This window comes from Lathyrus oleraceus, chromosome 1, assembly GCF_024323335.1.
Source record: "Lathyrus oleraceus cultivar Zhongwan6 chromosome 1, CAAS_Psat_ZW6_1.0, whole genome shotgun sequence".
In the NCBI taxonomy this organism is placed as follows: domain Eukaryota; kingdom Viridiplantae; phylum Streptophyta; class Magnoliopsida; order Fabales; family Fabaceae; genus Lathyrus; species Lathyrus oleraceus.
Genome location: NC_066579.1, coordinates 416,576,977 through 416,595,943, shown reverse-complemented (window position 1 = coordinate 416,595,943; position 18,967 = coordinate 416,576,977). Strand labels below are relative to the sequence as shown.

Genomic DNA, 18,967 nt, shown 5'->3' with positions numbered 1-18,967 from the left:
AAAATAATGTTTCGAAGGGAGACTTTATCCAGTTCAGATTCTGACTTGAAACAACAACACAAACTTGAAAATAAATCGCAACAACAATAATCTGAAATAAAACTGTAAAAATGTATGAAATAGCTTGTTGAAAATAAAACTGAAAATGCTCAAAACTTAGAAACAAAAATTGCAGTATTACTCAATGTGAGAAAATAATTGCTTTTGCAAAAGTGATTATATGGCTCATGCAAAGCTTGGATGCTGAAAATGGAGTTCTAAGGGCTTATTTATATGCTACAATTTATGTTGGGTGTTGTAAGATCTAAAGTAGTGGAGAGAAAATTGGAAATTGGAGAAACTGCTTCTGAAAGAGGGCAAAAATTTTGGACTGATTTGCCATGACGAGGGTCATGACCATGATATTTCGTCGCTCATGCAGGTGACAATCATTTCCCCCATGACAGACCATCTGTCATCTAGCTCAAACAATTCTTCTTCATTTTGTTGAATTTTGGTGACGGGTTGACTTCCGGGGATGATGACGACTGTCATGCATGTAATAAACCCGTCATGATAGCATAAATCATGCATTTTCTTCCTGTTTTTGCCGTTTTTCACTGTTTTGTTGCACATAAGCTTCCAACCACTAAGTACCTGAAATCGACATACATTGCATGCATAATACTACAAAAAGACATAAAACAACACTAAAACATATGTAAATCGAGTCAAAATACACTATATGTTTCTGAGTTATCAATTATCGAGGACATTTTCAATAACCTTCTACATTTTATAAAAACTCAGGTATGGCTGAAATTGACTCGATGTGCGTTAAGTTTGAGTAGGATCAAAAAACGTGTAGCCTAAGAGGAACGCTCTTTCCACCCTATGGGGTGCGCCCCACACCCTTGGAAACCCAAAAATTTATCTTCATGTGTTCGAAGATGCATCTCCATACGCACCTTAAATCACACCAACCTTCTTAATTAAGCGATACACCCTATTTTTTTTCCAAAATATGATTTGGAGGTGCATCTCCGTAAATTTTATGGGGTGTATCCGGAGATACATCTCCGAAATACCCCCTGAAGTCAATTAAAAGGTATTGGAAGCATGTTAGTTGCAAAAAATAAATATTTTGGAGATACATCTTTGGAAAGCCCTTTGGATGGTTTAAAGGCAGCAACGTTGTCCCAACATTGTAATTTTTTGAGGCCAAGTTATATTATGGTAAAATTAAAGTAAAATCAAGTTATATTAAAGTAAAATGAAATTAAAAAGTCACATATTAATTAAAGTAAAATCAAAATGTATCAATCATACATAATATGTTCCAAAAGTATAAAAAACAATATAACCAAACATAACCTATTGTAACCCTCTGGCTTCTCCGCCAGTACTGCAAGGAATTTTGTGTCTCTGCAATAATTCCTTATAATGCCTTTATTCCCGATCTCGCCATATCCATAGTAAGACGACAAATGCTACTCACGTCTTAGGCGTGATCATCCCTCGCCTCCAGTACCTCCCGATTAGAAGGCCTAAGTCGTATTCTAGGAGTGTATGGTGTCATGATTGGGTGTGACACCCTATAAAACCCTCCCATGTGCTCGTCAACATAAGCCCACTGTATAGGAGATGGAATCCTGCGATACTCCTCTGGTACCAAGTGATTCTCGAAATCCTCAAGTATCACATCGAGATCTCTGTGACGGATGGTGGAAGGAGCGTACTCTGAGGGATGTCTCAGAATAATTTGTAGATACCAAAATGGGTGCATTACTCGAACGGGAAGACACAGATACATCAGACCTGACCCACACACCAGCCACCCGAAGTATAGCAAAATGAGGTCAAGCTGAGGTGTCTGGTGATGACCACCGTATAGGCATAAGGCAATTTCATATGCTACATGACGATCAAGATACACTCGGAATGACTCGATCGGATTATTTCCTCTATATGATGCTAAGGGGGTAACACGTTGCCAATTCTCAGTGTAGGTAGGCACAAGTTCCCATCCGATGATATGAGGAAAGTGGGAGATGATTCATCCCTAAAAATGGTTCTAATAAAATATTAATAACAAGTGTAACAAAATAATTATGAAAATATTAGTAATAGTAAATTACCGTAAGGAGTGTGTAGCTTCCTGTCAATTGCTTTGTCTTCCAAAGACAACCCTTGCCCAACTTCGAGTACAGGTAGACCAAACAGGCGGTCCCTAGTTATACTCATGAACCGTTGTCAAGTCGATGAGGTATTTAAGGTAGACCACATCGACATAGGTTGCATTTTTATCCACAAAAAGGATGTGTCAACCAGGAATAAGATGTAAAACCTCAATGCACACTGCAAATGGTACTCAACCTGCATTTCATCATCATTGACATCCTCATCCCACTGCACTTGGTATTTATAAATTTCTTCCAAGAATTTAAATTTAGCATGAGCACCTCTGGTGTCAGCTACCTCATTTGCGGCATATGTTAGGTTAGCCCCTGAATATGTAACCAGCCACTCGCTGGCTTCCTCTCGACTGAGCTTTTCGTGGTCCAGTAATTTTCCCCTGACGGAAAGACGCATGAGGCATGAAACCCATCCATGGTGATGGTCATCTCGCCAATAAGAAGGTGGAAAGATAACGTCTCTAAATTCTATCTCTTTGCAAATGTCACATGCATGTCATAATGTATGAAAAATAGCGATAGAATTCCTGAACCAATTAGCGTTAGGCTGTTCCAAATCCAATGTCTTCATGTCGATTTACCGGCTTTAAACACATACGCTCTTGTAAAAAATATATACCACCATCAGTTGCAATTTAATTAGTTTAAAACATATGTAATTCTAAGTAAATAAATATACCCATCCTTCCCATCCATGTCTAGCAGCATGGTCTTCATAGAGATAAAGTAAAAAGGTGTCAAATGGACCTTTTGGATAACTTTATACAGGGGCATTAAATGCAGGTTCCTCCTGGGCTTCAGGGTCTTCATGTAACATCCCCCAAACTACTACTACTCAAATACAACATACAATTGCATAATCAGAGTAAATTAAAGCATGCATATACGAGGGCATCACATTTACTTCTACCAGAAACAACATATGCCATGGTCACATACAAGTAACACGGATTATAAATCAAAACCAAATAACCAACATGCAAACTCACACAGCGGAATAACATCTATCTTCATAAATGGTAAATAGTGATGATTCCCATAAATCATCTACCACAAAATATCATTTTGGGCTCTAAGGCCACTCAATATAAAAACCAACGTATCCAAATAACAAGATAAAAGAGAGCACAACAATATATCTCAACATCAAAATAAATACAAATAATCCCATAAACCCAAGTGTTACATGACCAGAGCACTATAGACTACCTAGTAAAAACACAACAAGAACTAGTCTCTAAACCTAATCCTTGTGCGAAGCACCACTATCTTCGGTACCTGAGCGATGTCACGATAGAACATCATTCCAACAGAAGGGTGATAATTCAAATCATTATAGAAAAACATAATAATATGAAATGTATAACAAACATACATATATTATTAGAATTCGTCACGCTTCATACAACCATGTATCATATCATCTTATTAAAGAATCACATGCTTACCATCATACGGCATGGCTCAACAATCCACAAGTATTCATTTATAAATACTAAATTATATACAAAAGTCATATTTCACAACATATCAATTTCATGTACATATTATCATCCATTATCATTTACAAATCATCATCAAATATGTATACAACTTTCACATGATTCCATAATGCATACAAGTCACTATTTCATCACATATATCACAAATATGCACACATATCACATCAACAACACATCAATAATTCATATCAAATGGATCACCTAAAATCCACGTATATGCATATCTACCAAAGTCATATCCACACAATCATATCACATAATCACACAAACAACAATTCACATCGACATGTGCGACTCAATGTGTGACTCAATGCGGTATGCATGTGGATCCCATCCGTTATCATTTCCGGCTTGCCGAGCGTCTCTCAAATAGACTAGATAACCACCTCTAAAGCTCGATTCGGCCTTAAGCTTTCAAACCTCATCCGGCGTTAGGTTTGAGACAAGCAAATAATCTATGAGAGATTACCCAACATTGCCTCTTTCATAGACTCATGCTAGTGTAAGTGTAAAACAACAACAAGAATCATGCAGTTAAGACGATCGCAACCACTTAATCATACATAAGCATACCACATCCAACATTTGCACAACATACACCTAACATGACTTCAATCCCAAACAATACATCAAATATCATTGATCATCTTATCACAACACATTAACATAAAGCAAACAAGTCAATTCATGTTATTCATCAAATTCACCAATTTACATCATCAAATACATAATTTCAAGTATTATGTTTCTTCACAAAATCCATCTAAAAACCATCCAATACATGCCAAACAATAGAAAACATGTCATTCACATTCACCACACATACAACATACATCCACATTAGGATTCTTTTGACAAAATATTAATCTACTATTATCAAAATGAATATGACATTATAGATAATATTTTTAGCTTCGTAACGGTCCAAACGACACCTCAAACGGAGTTACGGTTCAAAAGTTATTGAATTTACAAGTATTTCAAAATGCTGTCAAAACCAGAAAATTTGATGTTGCGAAAATGCTGTCAAAAACCAGAAAATTTGCTGTTGCGAAAATGCTGTTGTCCAGCACGAATTTTCATCATAAAACCATATTAATCCATCATTTTTCATGAAATAAATATTTATTACACCTCTCTCTCTCGCTCTCTCCTCTCTCTCTCTTCTCTCTCTCTCTCTCCTATATATATATATATATATATATATATAATATATATATATTATATATATATATCATATATATATATATATGTTATAATAGATATTATATATATATATATATATATTTATATATATATATATATATATATTATATATATATATATAATATATATATAGCTATATATATATATATATATATATATATATATAATAGATATATATATATATATATATATATATATATATATATATATAATATATTATATATATATAATATCTATATATCTATATATATATATATATATATATATATATATATATATAATATTATATATATATATATATATATAGCAACTATTAGGATCATAGAAATAAGATTCTAAGCTCCACTAATTTTCACCAAAATCCCAAATCAACCATTTTGAAGTGAAACTCAAACATGCAATTATACACCAAATTATGTTCTATACACATACCCATTCATGAAATTCAATATAGACACATCATAGCATAACATAAACATCAATTTCATGGATTAAAACATAAATACATACCAGGGTTTCTCAAAAATCAAAATCCCCCAATCCTAAGTTCATGATATTTAACCCACATACATTACATACATTATGTTTACCCATAACCACTTGAAATCCCACCCTTACCTTAGTATATATGAAATCTCTAGGTCCTCTTTTTCCTCTTCTCTCTTTTCTCTTCTCTTTCCTCTTTTCTCTTCTCTTCTCTTCTCTCTGCTTCTCTTGTTTTGCAAAATTAACTCTAATCTCTAAAACCCTGACTATCTTTTTAACTCATAATGGGCTTAACCCACTTATCCACCCATTCTAATTAATTAGGCCCATTACTAGACAATTTCTATTTCTACTCATAAAATTCAATTATTCAAATAACACATATATTCAAATAATTAAAATAATCACACTAACACATATTTAATTAATTATCACACCAAATAATGATTAATTAAAATAAACACATAATAAATAAATACGGAAATTAAATCGAGGTGTTACAACTCTCCCCCACTTGAAACATTTTCGTCCTCAAAAATTACCTCAAGCAAACAACTCGGGATATGAATCCCTCATCTGACTCTCAAGCTCCCATGTCACATTTCCACCAGCCGGTCCTCCCCAAACAACTTTCACTAAAGCGATCTCTTAACCACGGAGTTGTTTCACCTCTCTATCTTCTATCCGCATATGTAATGTCTCCACAGTCAAATTATCTCTAACCTCAACATCATCTAATTGGACAACATGCGAAGGATCCACAATGTATCTCCTCAATTGAGACATGTGAAACACATCATGGAGATTAGCAAGTGACGACAGTAACGTAATCTGATAAGCCACATCACCTACTTTCCCGAAAATCTGATACGGACCAATAAAACATGGTGTCAACTTACGTGACTTCAATGCTCTACCAACACCCGTTACCGGAGTAACTCTTAAAAACACATGATCATCTACCTCAAACTTAGGCGCTTTCCTTCTCTTGTTATGGTAGCTCTTCTGACGACTCTGAGAAACCTTCCCCTTCTCTCTGATCATTTTAATCTTATCAGTAGTCTGTTGAACTATCTCAGGTCCAACCACAAAACTGTCTCCAGATTCGTACCAACACAAAGGCGTCTTACACCTTCTACCATACAAAGCTTCAAACGGAGCCATACCAATACTAGAATGAAAACTATTATTGTAGGTAAACTCAATCAAAGGCAAATAACTATCCCAAACACCTCCCTGTTCCAAAACACAAGCTCTCAAAAGATCCTCAAGCGACTGAATGGTCCTCTCAGTCTGACCATCTGTCTGCGGATGATAAGTAGAACTCAAACACAACTTTGTACCCAAAGCACATTGCAAACCTTCCCAAAATCTCGAAGTAAACCTCACATCCCTATCTAACACAATTCTAGACGGAATACCATGCAAACTGACAATTTTCTCAATATACAGCTTTGCAAGCCTCTCCATCGGATAATCCATTCTAATCGGAATAAAGTGAGCAGATTTCGTCAACCTGTCCATAATAACCCAAATAGCTTCACAATTACTCGGAGTCCTAGGTAAACTAGAAACAAAATCCATAGAAATACTATCCCATTTCCATTCAGGAATAGATAACGATTGTAACAAACCAGACAACTTTTGATGCACAATCTTCGATTTCTGACAAATCAAACATGAATACACAAATTCCGTAATCTCTTTCTTCATACTAGGCCATCAAAACAGTTTCCTCAAATCTTGATACATCTTAGTAGCACCAGGATGAATACTCAAGCCACTACGATGTCCTTCATCAAGAATCCTCTTTCTCAAATCCGAAATATCGGGAACACAAACTCTATCATGACACCTCATGATACCATTCTCATCAATCCGAAAATCACCACATTTACCTTGATTGATCAACGTCAATCGATCTACCAAAACCAAATCAGATTTCTAACCTTCTCGAATCTCATCTAAAATTCCACTAGTAAGCTTTAACATACCAAGCTTCACTCCAAAAGAAGCCTCTTCACAAACCAAACTCATATCTCGAAATTGTTCAAGCAAATCCAATTCTCGCACCATCAACATCGACATATGCAAAGATTTCCTACTCAAAGCGTCGACTACAACATTCGCTTTGCCAGGATGGTAATTCAAACAAAAATCAAAATCCTTCCAGAATTCCAACCATCTCCTTTGCCTCATTCAACTCTTTCTGATCGAACAAATACTTCAAACTCTTGTGATCATGAAACACATCGAATCTCGACCCAAACAAATAATGTCTCCAAATCTTCAAAACAAACACAACAACAACTAATTCCAAATCATGAGTCGGATAATTCCTCTCATGCACTTTGAGTTGTCTTGAAGCATAAGCTACAAATTGTTGATTCTGCATTAACATACCTCATAAACCCATAAATGAAGCATCACAATACATAACAAATGGTTCTGATGGATTCTGTAAAATCAAAACAGGAGCAGTAGTCAATCTCCTTTTAAGCTCTTGAAAACTAGCTTCACACTGTGCAGTCCAAATGAAAGCTTGACCTTTCCTATTCAACTGCGTTAACGACAAAGATAACTTAGAAAAGCCTTCAATAAACTTTCGATAATAACTTTCCAAACCAAGAAAACTACGAATCTCAGACACAGATTTCGGCGCTTCCCATTGAGATATAACCTCAATCTTAGAAGGATCAACCGAAATACCACCACTAGATATCACACGGCCAAGGAAACTCACTTCCTTCAACCAAAACTCGCACTTCGAAAGTTTAGAAAACAACTGCTTCTCTTTCAATACAGATAAAACAATCCTCAAATGCTTATCATGATCCTCTTCACTCTTCGAATAGATCAAAATATCATCGATAAACACAACGACAAACTTATCGAGATATTTATGAAAAATCTGATTCATGTACTCCATAAATACACCAGGTGCATTCGTTACACCGAAAGGCATCACCGAATACTCATAATGTCCATACCTTATTCTAAAAGCAGTCTTCTGAATATCTTCAGCTTTCACACGGATCTGATGATACCCAGACCTCAAATCAATCTTACTAAACACACAAGCACCAACCAACCGAGCATCTCTCAATTAGACTAGATAACCACCTCTAAAGCTCGATTCGTCCTTAAGCTTTCAAACCCCATTCGGCGTTAGGTTTGGGACAATCAAATCATCTACACGAGATTATCCAACATTGCCTCTTTCATAGACTCATGCTAGTGTAAAGGTGCAACAACAAGAAGACTCATGCAATTAAAACGATCGCAACCCCTTAATCATACATAAGAATACCACATCCAACATTTGCACAACATACACCTAACATGACTTCAATCCCAAACAATACTTCAAATAACATTCAACATCTCATCGCAACACATTAACATAAAGCAAACAAGCCAATTCATGTTATTCATCAAATTCACCAATTCACATCATCACATACATAATTCCAAGTATTATGTTTCTTCACAAAATCCATCTAAAAACCATCCAATACATGCCAAACAATAGAAAACATGTCATTCACATTCACCACACATACAACATACATCCATATTAGGATTCTTTTGATAAAATATTAATCTACTGTTATCAAAATGAATATCACGTTATAGATAATACTCTTAGCTTCTTAACGGTCCAAACGGCACCTCAAACGGAGTTACGGTTCAAAAATTATTGAATTTACAAGTTTTTCAAAATGCTGTCAAAACCAGAAAATATGCTGATGCGAAAATACTGTCAAAAATAAGAAAATTTGTTGTTGTGAAAATGCTATCAAAAATCAGAAAATTTACTGTTGCGAAAATGCTGCTGTCCAACATGAATTTTCATCACAAAACCACATTAATCCATCATTTTTCATGAAATAAATAGTTATACAACCTCTCTCTCTCTCTCTCTCTCTCTCTTCTCTCTCTCCTCTCTCTCTCTCTCTCTCTCTCTCTCTCTCTCTCGCTCTCTCTCTCTCTCTCTCTCTCCTCTCTCTCTTCTTCTTCTCTCTCTCTCTTCTCTCTCGCTCTCTCTCTCCTCTTCTGCTCTCTCTCTCTCTCTCTCTCTCTCTCTCGTATATATATATATATATATATATATATATAGATATATATATATATATATATATATATATATATATATATATATATATATATATATATATATAATATATATATAGATATAAACAACTATTAGGATCATGGAAACAAGATTCTAAGCTCCACTAATTTTCACCAAAATTCCAAATAAACTATTTTCAAGTGAAACTCAAACATGCAATTATACATCAAATCATGTTCTATACACATACCCATTCATTGAAGTCAATATAGAAACATCATAGCATAACATAAACATCAATTTAATGGATTAAAACATAAACACAGGTTAGGGTTTCTCAAAAATCAAAATCCCCAAATTCTAAGTTCATGATATTTAACCCTCATACATTACATACATTATGTTTACCCCTAACCACTTGAAATCTCACCCTTACCTTAGTATATATGAAATCTCTATGTCCTTCTTCCTCTAGTTTCCTCTTCTCCTCTTTCCCTTCTCTTCTCTTCTCTTCTATTCCCTCTTCTTCTCTTGTTTTGCAAAACTAACTCTAATCTTTAAAACTCTTACTATCTTTTTAACTCATAATGGGCTTAACCCACTTATCCACCCATTCTAATTAATTAGGCTCATTACTAGACAATTGTTATTTCTACTCATAAAATTCAATTATTCAAATAACACATATATTCAAATAATTTAAATAATCACCATAACACATATTTAATTAATTATGACATCAAATAATGATTAATTAAAATAAACACCTAATAAATAAATACAGAAATTAAACCGGGGTGTTACACTTTAGGTGCTTCATCTTCTGGGGACACGTGGCTCCAAGAAGTAGTGGTCTGAGACAGGCTTCTATGAGAAGTAGAACCGGATGGTTGCGATCCTCGACGTTGAGAACCATCAAACAAGTTATCATCGACTCGTGTCCTCTTTGTGCTGGCCACGACCCTCTCATATCGTACATCGTCAGATTAACTGCTTATGCATCTCCAGATTAATTTTTGACAACATAGGTGCCTCAACAACTTGCGCTGATGAGTGTTTGAAAAAATGTGTGTTTGGAGATGCATCTTCAGACGCTAAGGACAATTGTGACTTTTCATTGTGGTGGAGAAGCACCTCTACAGGTGGGAAAAGTAACTCCCATAACCTAATAAGTATGTCTCATTCCGACCCATTTGGAAATTTGATCCGATAAAATAGATTTGGTTTGATGACCCAATTTGACAAAGGAATTACTAATCTCACCCTAATAGGTGAAAAAGTACCATATGAAAATCTAAAAATACACTTCTGATTCCAAAAATGCATTTTCGAACTAACTATTTTCACACCAAAATACGTTTTAAGTGAGACTCATCCTATTCTTTTTTTCAAAATTTAGTGCAAAGATACATTTCTGGATTCACCCTATAATCATTTACACTAAATTCATATGTAAATAAATCACATTTTCATTTTATAAAAAAAAAAGTCTAAAAATATACTTCAGAAATAAATCTGAAAGTATACCTCCGAAAATATTTAAAGATAAATAATAGATAAGAATGGTGAAAGGTGTGTGATAGTTCCAACCATTAAAAAAAAAGTATTTTTTGTGAACTAGTAGAAATGTAGCATAGCAATGCAGAACTAAAGCATACTTGATGTACAAGTGATGTAGAACTTTTGCCACAAAGGATAAGTACTTGAGGTCATGTCTCAAGGTGAATTGTTTCCAGATTTGGGACTTTTTTTTTTTTTATAAAAATGACACTGACTCATTTACCTATAGATTTGATATAACTTTGGTTTTTCATAAAGATGGGGAAGCAATCCATAGGATGCAATAAGTAATTCCCTTTGACAAATCTAATCCACTCATGAGAGATAAGTTCCAATTCATGCCATAGTTATTGATTCCTTGTTCCTATTGCACACCTCTTTTTAGTTGTTCAAGCATAGTACTATTACTGAATTTGTTGCACTCTAAAAAAGTAGAAAAACTACATATTACATATTGATCATTACTTAGTTCACTAATCTTCCCTTCTCGTCCCCACCTTACCAATGCAGAAAGCAAAAGCCATAAATAAAGAGAACAAAAGCATAGATTAAAGAAACCAAAATAGAGAATATCTAAAAGCAAAAAGAGACTATAAAAGCAACACTTCATCTATATTCCTTATTTCTTCAACACTCTCCCATAGTTACTACAAAATTAAACCATATAGATTGAAATATACAATCAAATCCATAATCAATAGTACAATGTTACTACTATTTACTCAAATCCTTCTCTCATTCCTCATAGTCACCACAAGATCTCAATCAACCATATGCAGAACTTCCTGTGGCAACATTTCAATCAAATATCCATTCAGCATTGATGATGGTTGTGGAAGTCCATACTACAGACACATTCTCGCATGTTCCGACTCAGAAAAAAAACTCGAACTCCGAACACCTTCCGGTCGATACGAAGTCCGTAACATATCCTATGATAATCCTCACATTATTGTCACTGATTCATTCATGTGGAAATGCGAGGACGGTGAAAACTTTCGACCGACGCGACCCTTTAGTCTAGACACTAGCACAAAGCTGAAACTCTCTAAGCAAAATGAGTACATGTTTTTCAACTGTAGTGAAGAACATGTGATTATCCAACCAAAGCCTGTGTTTTGTGAACATTTTCCTGATCACTGTGATTCATCATGTGACAGTGCTAGTTATCTATGTAGACATTTACCAGGATGTTCTTTTTCTCTTACAAGTAGTTCTTGTTGTTCTTATTATCCAAAAGCAAGTGAATCTTTGAGATTGATGCTTAAGTATTGTACAAGTTATGCTAGTGTTTATTGGAGAGATGTTGGTATTCCTCAACCTTATGATCAGGTCCCTGAATATGGAATTAGAGTTGATTTTGATATACCTGTTACTACTCGTTGTCTTATGTGTCAAGATGAATTGAAGGGTGGTGGAACTTGTGGATTTGATACTGTGACACAGAGTTTTTTGTGTTTGTGTAAGAATGGAAACTCTACTACTCATTGTAAAGGTATGTTCAAAATATTATCTTATTTAATTAAGCAGTTATAGTTTAGCATTTTGAAATAAGCTAGAAACAAATTTATGAATGTATCATAAGTTAGTTTAAGTTGAATGAGAGAGTATAATTTTTTTTGTCTGGTTGTGTATCAGAGTTTGGTGATAACATCTGACTTAGCAATATCAGCTTTTGTCAGTTGAGTTAGGATTTGAACTCTGGTGTCTGACCTAGCAATATCGGCTTTTGTCAGTTGAGTTAGGATTTGCGAACAACGAGAGAGTAAAAATTAATTGGCTATTGTTTGTTTGGCAGATCAAGAAATTGCGCAGCACAATAGGAAGGTTCATGTAATAGCAGGTAATAGAAGAAATGAACAAATTTTTCACAACTAAATATGTTATTGAAATTAAAAAAAAATTAGGCTAATGATTAATGTTGTGTGTTGGATTGTGCTTCAGGGACAGTTACTGCATTCTCTGCTGCAGGAGCATTAGGAATTGGTGCTGGAATTTGGTACTTGAAAAAATTGAGAAAAACAGCACCAGTCACATGTGGAGTTCAAAGTAATGAAAATAGACTATTCTAAAAATAAATAAATGATGTGTAACACTCATACCGATTACAGATACCGACACTGACACGTCCTTACAGACAGATAGTATTATGTATCGGTGTCTTGTATGTGTCAACACCAAACACGTTTTTATTCAGAAATACCAGTTTGAAAAGGTCATACAAAGTTACAAACTTCTTTCTTTTTGTTACTGATGTAAGTTAAATGTTAGAAAATTAGTATATGAGAATGTAAAGTCTTTGAATTATGTACTACTCAATTCATGTTCACTTTAAAAATCGATCTCAAATAATCCTCTGATTTTTTTTACCACACAAGCTCAGACTTAAGAATCAAAGTCATAGAAAAAAAAAAAGTAAATGCAAGTAAATGTTTGGTGAATTTAACATGGTTTGTTAACAACACAATCAAGAGGTCCTGCATTGAGTGTTAACAAAGGCACCATTGAAGCTTTAGCAGCAACAAAATTTTGAGATGATGAATATAATGGTGCACAACTTCCATAACCAGATGGTACAAAATAAGCACCATTTAAGAATTCATCACCATAACTCCTCCATTTCCAATTACTCCATTCTCCATCCGTTTCTCTCTTCGTAACCTATCACAATTGCGGCCGCATTATTAACGTCAGTAACACGAAAGTTACTATAATTAAGATCAATGATGCAATATATGAATTAAGTGTTTGTAACATTTTTTATTACCTGTTTTGCATCCGAATTTTTGGAAGCAATGAAGTAGTTTCCTTGACTGAAAATGATAGGGTCAGCACTACCCCCAATAGCATACATGAGCCACTCATCATATCGGTTGTTTACAACATGAGCATAACCAAATCTTACCCTGCATTTCATTTGTAATTAATCAAATAATTATATATAAAAATATTATTATTGAATCTTTCACAAAATTAAGTAGCTTAATTAGTTAAATAACTACCTTGGCATTCTTTCTATTAGAGCACTGCCAAAATGGTTGAAAGCTACTGTCACTTTCATTACTCTATCAGCACTGTAATCATCATTGTGTCCAAGCAACATCACCTGCAACAATCAAATCGTAACTATTAAAAACTCGCACACACAAATGAGAGTCAGGTTCGTACTCTGATGTTGACGTTCAGAGTCATTGTATTTACTTACTTTATCATGTTGAGTAAAGTAATTATTTGAGATAGTAACAAGACTTGAAGCATGAGTAACATCGGTAAGTCCATCCGCGCATCTCGCCAAAAAGCAATGATCGATCCAAATATTCGAAGAATCGAAAACACTAATTCCATCACCATCGCACCCTTGGCGATATCCAACATGTTCATTACTACTTCTAACCATACCCGCCAAACCCGGTTTACAATCATGAATACTAATTCCATGAACAATCACATGACTAACACCTTGTATTGTAATACAAGGTCCATTATTTCCAATTTCAACTTTAACACCTCTTCCATCAATTGTTTTGTAACTATTCACAATGAGCTCGTTTTTCAGCTTGATTACCATGTCATTTGCAAATATTATCCAAAGTGGTTCAGTTTGGATTGCGCCGAAGCGTAGTGTGCCATGTTTCGGGTTTATTGGATCGTCGGAAGGATCGGTGACTTCATATATGTCACCGTATTTTCCTCCGATCGCGTCTTTGCCGAATCCGACCGCGCAGTCGGCCAATGATTGGCGGTTTGATGCCCAATTTGAATTGGTTCGCCAGCATGAATCAATTGTGTTCATGACAGCAACATTGTTTTGTGTTGGAATGTTGTAGGTTGGAGTATTATCTAATAAATCACTGTTATGATATTTTTTTGAATTTGAATTACCTAATGTAGGTAGAATTAAACATGATAAGATAAGAACTAGGAGAATATTAATAAAATTAGTTAAAGTGGCCATTGTTTGTGGGTTTGAAACATTAACAAATTGTTGAAGGAGTTATATACACAAGTATAAACTTTTATTTTGTAGTGGTACTCACGATTGGTGCAGTGCAGTGCAGTGATGTAACATAGATTGCACAGTTGAGGTAATTGTATTCTAATCTTGCCTATAGTATATTGCCACCGGTTATGTTATGGGAAAAATATAATATTATTATTTAGTAGTGGGCAACCTTGAATTTGATCATGCACACAAGTAAATAAATTAGTACACATCCTTCATAGATATTTTTCTTTTAAATTTTTTTTTTTGGATGGTTTTCTTATAAAATAAAATAAAAAAGATTTAAATTAATCCGTTGTTTTTCATCTCTGAATTTTTTTTAGATAAAAATATTAAATATTAAATTTTATTTAGTTTTAATCTAAAATTTCGTAAGAAAATTTACATATTTTTTGTGGATTTTTTTTCAGATTTTACTTTAAAGACTAAAACAAAACAAAAATTAACATTCAAAAATTATATTCTTAAAAAGAAATACAAAGACAAAAATCAAAAGCACACCAATTTATAGAAAAAAAACTATTAAGCCAATAAAAAAAAATTCATTCTAAACTTTTTATTATATCATATACTAATACCTGACAATTTTACATAATAACAAAAACTAATGAAAAAACTTGAAAAATGATATATTAAAACATCAATATTGAATGCTTAATTATTGGTACAACCTTTAAATAGTTCAAAAAAGTGATTTTTTTTATAAATAATAATATTTTTAAATTAAATTTTAAAATAATTAATATTTTAAATAATTTATCAAATTAATCATGTTTAAAAAAGAAAATTATTGACAAGAGGATTAGCCACTTAAAGTGGTGTACGCATTAAGATTGTGTATATAGGCGTCATCCCATGTGGCGACTGCATGTACATGATGCTATTGCAAGTGGTGCATGCATTCTACAGAAGCATGCGCCACAGACAATGACTACTGCTTTGTTTATGTTTTTTTTTATAATTATTTTAACAATAAATAAATTTAAAATAAAATAGAGAGTTAAAAATAATTTATAATATTATTTCATAAAATTGAATTACACAACGATTGAATAGAAAATCAATGACTCGATCAATCGTAACACCCTCTGGTTTCACATCCCGACGCATTCGCTTGCCTTCGAGGTCTCCCACGATGTCTCTAAGGTGTTTGGGATCTCCTAGTATTGGCCTGAGGCAAAGGTGGTTGGTGCGAGGATTTTGGCATATCTAACAAATTTTCAATCATTTCTCCATAGGACCGCGGGTGTCGTAGTCGAGTTCGGTGCCCATGTTCTTGTAGTTGGGTCGTGGTGGTTGGGTTACGTGTGGAGGGGATGGTTGGTTGAATTGAGACGTTGAATCATTTGGGAAATGACGCAATGGTTCTTGTGGTGTAAGAAAGTCATGTGGTGGTTGAGTGCTTCGACAATGTGATGTTTGAGTGTACATTGGTGGGGGGCTATGGTGGGATGGGATGAAATCGTATGAATCATCGCAGTTATAGTAAGATGTGGTGGTGGCATATGATTGTTGGTGGTATGGGTCATGATCTTGGTTTTGTGTATGGGTGTGTGGCATGAATTGGTTGCGGAGTTGGGTGTTTGTTGACTGGGTGTAACTGGTATGGTGGCGTTGTGAGGTTGATCGTTGAGTTTGGGTGGGTTGACATTGTTGTTGGGTTTTATAATGGTGTGGGGTTGGTTGTTGGACGGGGATTTGTTGTTGGACGTGTGATGACGAAGCTCGTTGGTGTGCGTTGATCAAATATCTCAGCATCATCACAGTAGTGAACCTGATGATTGGTGTTTTTGTTGTCCAAACTACAACATCGTTGGGGTTAATCTGATGGTCGAGACTTAGATACAACCTCCATATAAACTGTGAAAGAAAAATACATGAGTAGAAGATTTGTAATTTGGTAATATTAAAACCAAATGTAGAGTTGTTTAGTTGTAATACATCGCTTGATCCAAGGTGGTCTATAAGATTGTGATAGACTATTATAGCGTGTTTGAGATATTTGTTGTAGTTCATCCCCAGAACAGACCACCTAAACCGAAAAGATTGAAAATAAATTATTTACAGTTAATTGTAGTATAAAGTAATCAATTCGAAGAAATAAAATAAATTAAACTTACTTTGTTGTAAAGGGGAATATGAATGACTTCTCGTTGACCGAGGTCAGTGACGACATTCTCGATCAACTCCATGCATGTAGCAAAAATGCGCAATAATAAAACGAACAAGTATCCTTTTGTGCATTTTTACACAAAGAACTATATAGATGAAACAAAACAGTTGAACCCCAATTATATGTTCCTATTTTATTTATGTTTCTTAACAACGACAAATATATAATATTTACCGTATTACCAGTAGTTTCAGGAAATATAAAAATTACCAAATAGAATCATAATATAACAACGAGCTTTAAGTATTTTTTCATACTCAATCATCACATTCGGTTACAACAATTTAAACAACAACTAAACAATAATCTAAACAACAATTAATCAAAAAGACAAACAAATATAAGGACTAAACAACATAACTATGCGATTACAACCATCAGGATAATTTCCTCAGAACTGTGCATCAGAATGCGAACATCTCTGTTAGTTTTAACTGAGTCCCAAAAACAAATTTCTCCATTGTCGTTGTAAGAAGGGGATTACTTTATCTATGGGTTATAATTAGGCATACAGGATGGTGAGGCGTCCTTACCCTCCATCAACGCCATGAGTGATTTATGTACTTTTTATAATTCCTGTAATTTCTGTAATATGTTTGGCCAAACGGGGTTTGCGCAAAACCCCATTGGCATCTATTGAATAATAATTTTGTTTATGTATGTTACTGTGGTGACAAATGGGATTTAGAATAAATCCCTTATGATCACCGTAAGATGGTTCGTTATTGGTGATAATATATTTTTACTGTAATATATTTCTATAAAATATGTTGATATGAGTTGTGATGTAATACTATTTTTGTGATTAAATTGATGGTCGTTATAAGTAAATTGTACAAATTGGGATTTTGTGTTTTGGTATCTATGATTTTGGCAAATTTTTGAATTCCTGTAAAATTGTACGATCTGTGAATTTTCTCAAATTTTCCAAAAAGTCAAAAAAACTTAATTTTCGAAGAAATGAACGTTTTTAACATAAATCAAAAATAAATTTTTTAGTGGGGGGGGGGGGGGGGGGGCATGGAGGAGTCGCGGCCATGCCGCATCGCGACAACGATTGCGGAAATCACGAGATCTCGCAGGTTGGGTGGCCGCATGGCCGCATCGAAACGTATCTCGCAGCGATGGCGACAGCCAGCGACCGAAATCGAGCATGCAGAGGCTGATTACCCGCAGGGCCGCTGCTGTGGCATCGCTCGTGTGCGGTCTGCGACGGAGGGGTGCAACGCGGTGGCAGATCGATCGCGAGTGGCGGAGACTATTTGGGCCCAAAGGCGAGTCGCGACGTCTTTTGGAGGTTTCGAGTTCATGGAATTTTAGTTGATTTTTGAGCAATTTTTGACATTAGTGACTTTTTTTTTGGTACGTTTGGGTTAATTTTGGATAGATTTAGTTAAACTGGCAGCCCTTAGGATTAATAGAGTTGTCACTCATAAAGGTTGTCAGTAGGGCAATTTTGAGTACTTTAGAGTTCTCATTGAGTTATAAATAATATAATTACTTGTTGAGATGTTTTGAGTATTTTTGGTTGATTTTAGAGTTGTTGAGTAATAACATATCTTTACTCAATTTGAGGTGTAATATAATTATTCAAATAAATTATATTTTTTAGATGAGTAATCTGGTGGGATTACAATGATGCCTGATTATTGACAAACTTATGGGTCAAGAGTGGAACCTCTTTTGAGTATGATTTTTCTTATTGATTGAGTTGCATGCCTGTTTGTTATTATGATCATGCATTCATATATTTTGGAGTTAGGTAGGACTTTGTTCCAGTGAGTTCAG

At 34.5% G+C, this 18,967-nt stretch overlaps 3 protein-coding genes across 3 annotated transcripts; 1 reads left to right on the top strand and 2 right to left on the bottom strand.

Moving 5' to 3' along the window:
* Positions 1-7,772: 7,772 nt before the first annotated feature.
* LOC127112915 (uncharacterized mitochondrial protein AtMg00860-like) lies at positions 7,773-8,288 on the bottom strand. The gene has a single exon (XM_051046398.1). The coding sequence runs from the start codon at positions 8,286-8,288 to the stop codon at positions 7,773-7,775; it is 516 nt and encodes a 171-aa protein (XP_050902355.1).
* Positions 8,289-11,620: 3,332 nt separating this feature from the next.
* On the top strand, positions 11,621-13,322 carry LOC127077616 (LEAF RUST 10 DISEASE-RESISTANCE LOCUS RECEPTOR-LIKE PROTEIN KINASE-like 2.7). Its single transcript, XM_051018729.1, has 3 exons — positions 11,621-12,498; positions 12,802-12,846; positions 12,948-13,322. The coding sequence occupies exons 1-3, from the start codon at positions 11,709-11,711 to the stop codon at positions 13,073-13,075; spliced, it is 963 nt and encodes a 320-aa protein (XP_050874686.1). The 5' UTR covers positions 11,621-11,708; the 3' UTR covers positions 13,076-13,322.
* A 123-nt stretch (positions 13,323-13,445) lies between these two features.
* LOC127077600 (putative pectate lyase 2) lies at positions 13,446-14,958 on the bottom strand. Its single transcript, XM_051018728.1, has 4 exons — positions 14,209-14,958; positions 14,006-14,109; positions 13,771-13,909; positions 13,446-13,664 (listed from the first exon to the last, which is right to left on the bottom strand). The coding sequence occupies exons 1-4, from the start codon at positions 14,956-14,958 to the stop codon at positions 13,446-13,448; spliced, it is 1,212 nt and encodes a 403-aa protein (XP_050874685.1).
* Between the last annotated feature and the right edge of the window lie 4,009 nt (positions 14,959-18,967).

Coding starts and splice junctions, on each gene's coding strand:
- LOC127112915 (XM_051046398.1), bottom strand. CDS start 8,288: ATGAATCAGATTTTTCATAAATATCTCGATAAGTTTGTCGTTGTGTTT.
- LOC127077616 (XM_051018729.1), top strand. CDS start 11,709: ATGTTACTACTATTTACTCAAATCCTTCTCTCATTCCTCATAGTCACC. Junction 12,499..12,801: donor CTCTACTACTCATTGTAAAG/GTATGTTCAAAA, acceptor TTTGTTTGGCAG/ATCAAGAAATTGCGCAGCAC. Junction 12,847..12,947: donor GAAGGTTCATGTAATAGCAG/GTAATAGAAGAA, acceptor ATTGTGCTTCAG/GGACAGTTACTGCATTCTCT.
- LOC127077600 (XM_051018728.1), bottom strand. CDS start 14,958: ATGGCCACTTTAACTAATTTTATTAATATTCTCCTAGTTCTTATCTTA. Junction 13,910..14,005: donor CTAATAGAAAGAATGCCAAG/GTAGTTATTTAA, acceptor AATGAAATGCAG/GGTAAGATTTGGTTATGCTC. Junction 13,665..13,770: donor AAAATTCGGATGCAAAACAG/GTAATAAAAAAT, acceptor CAATTGTGATAG/GTTACGAAGAGAGAAACGGA.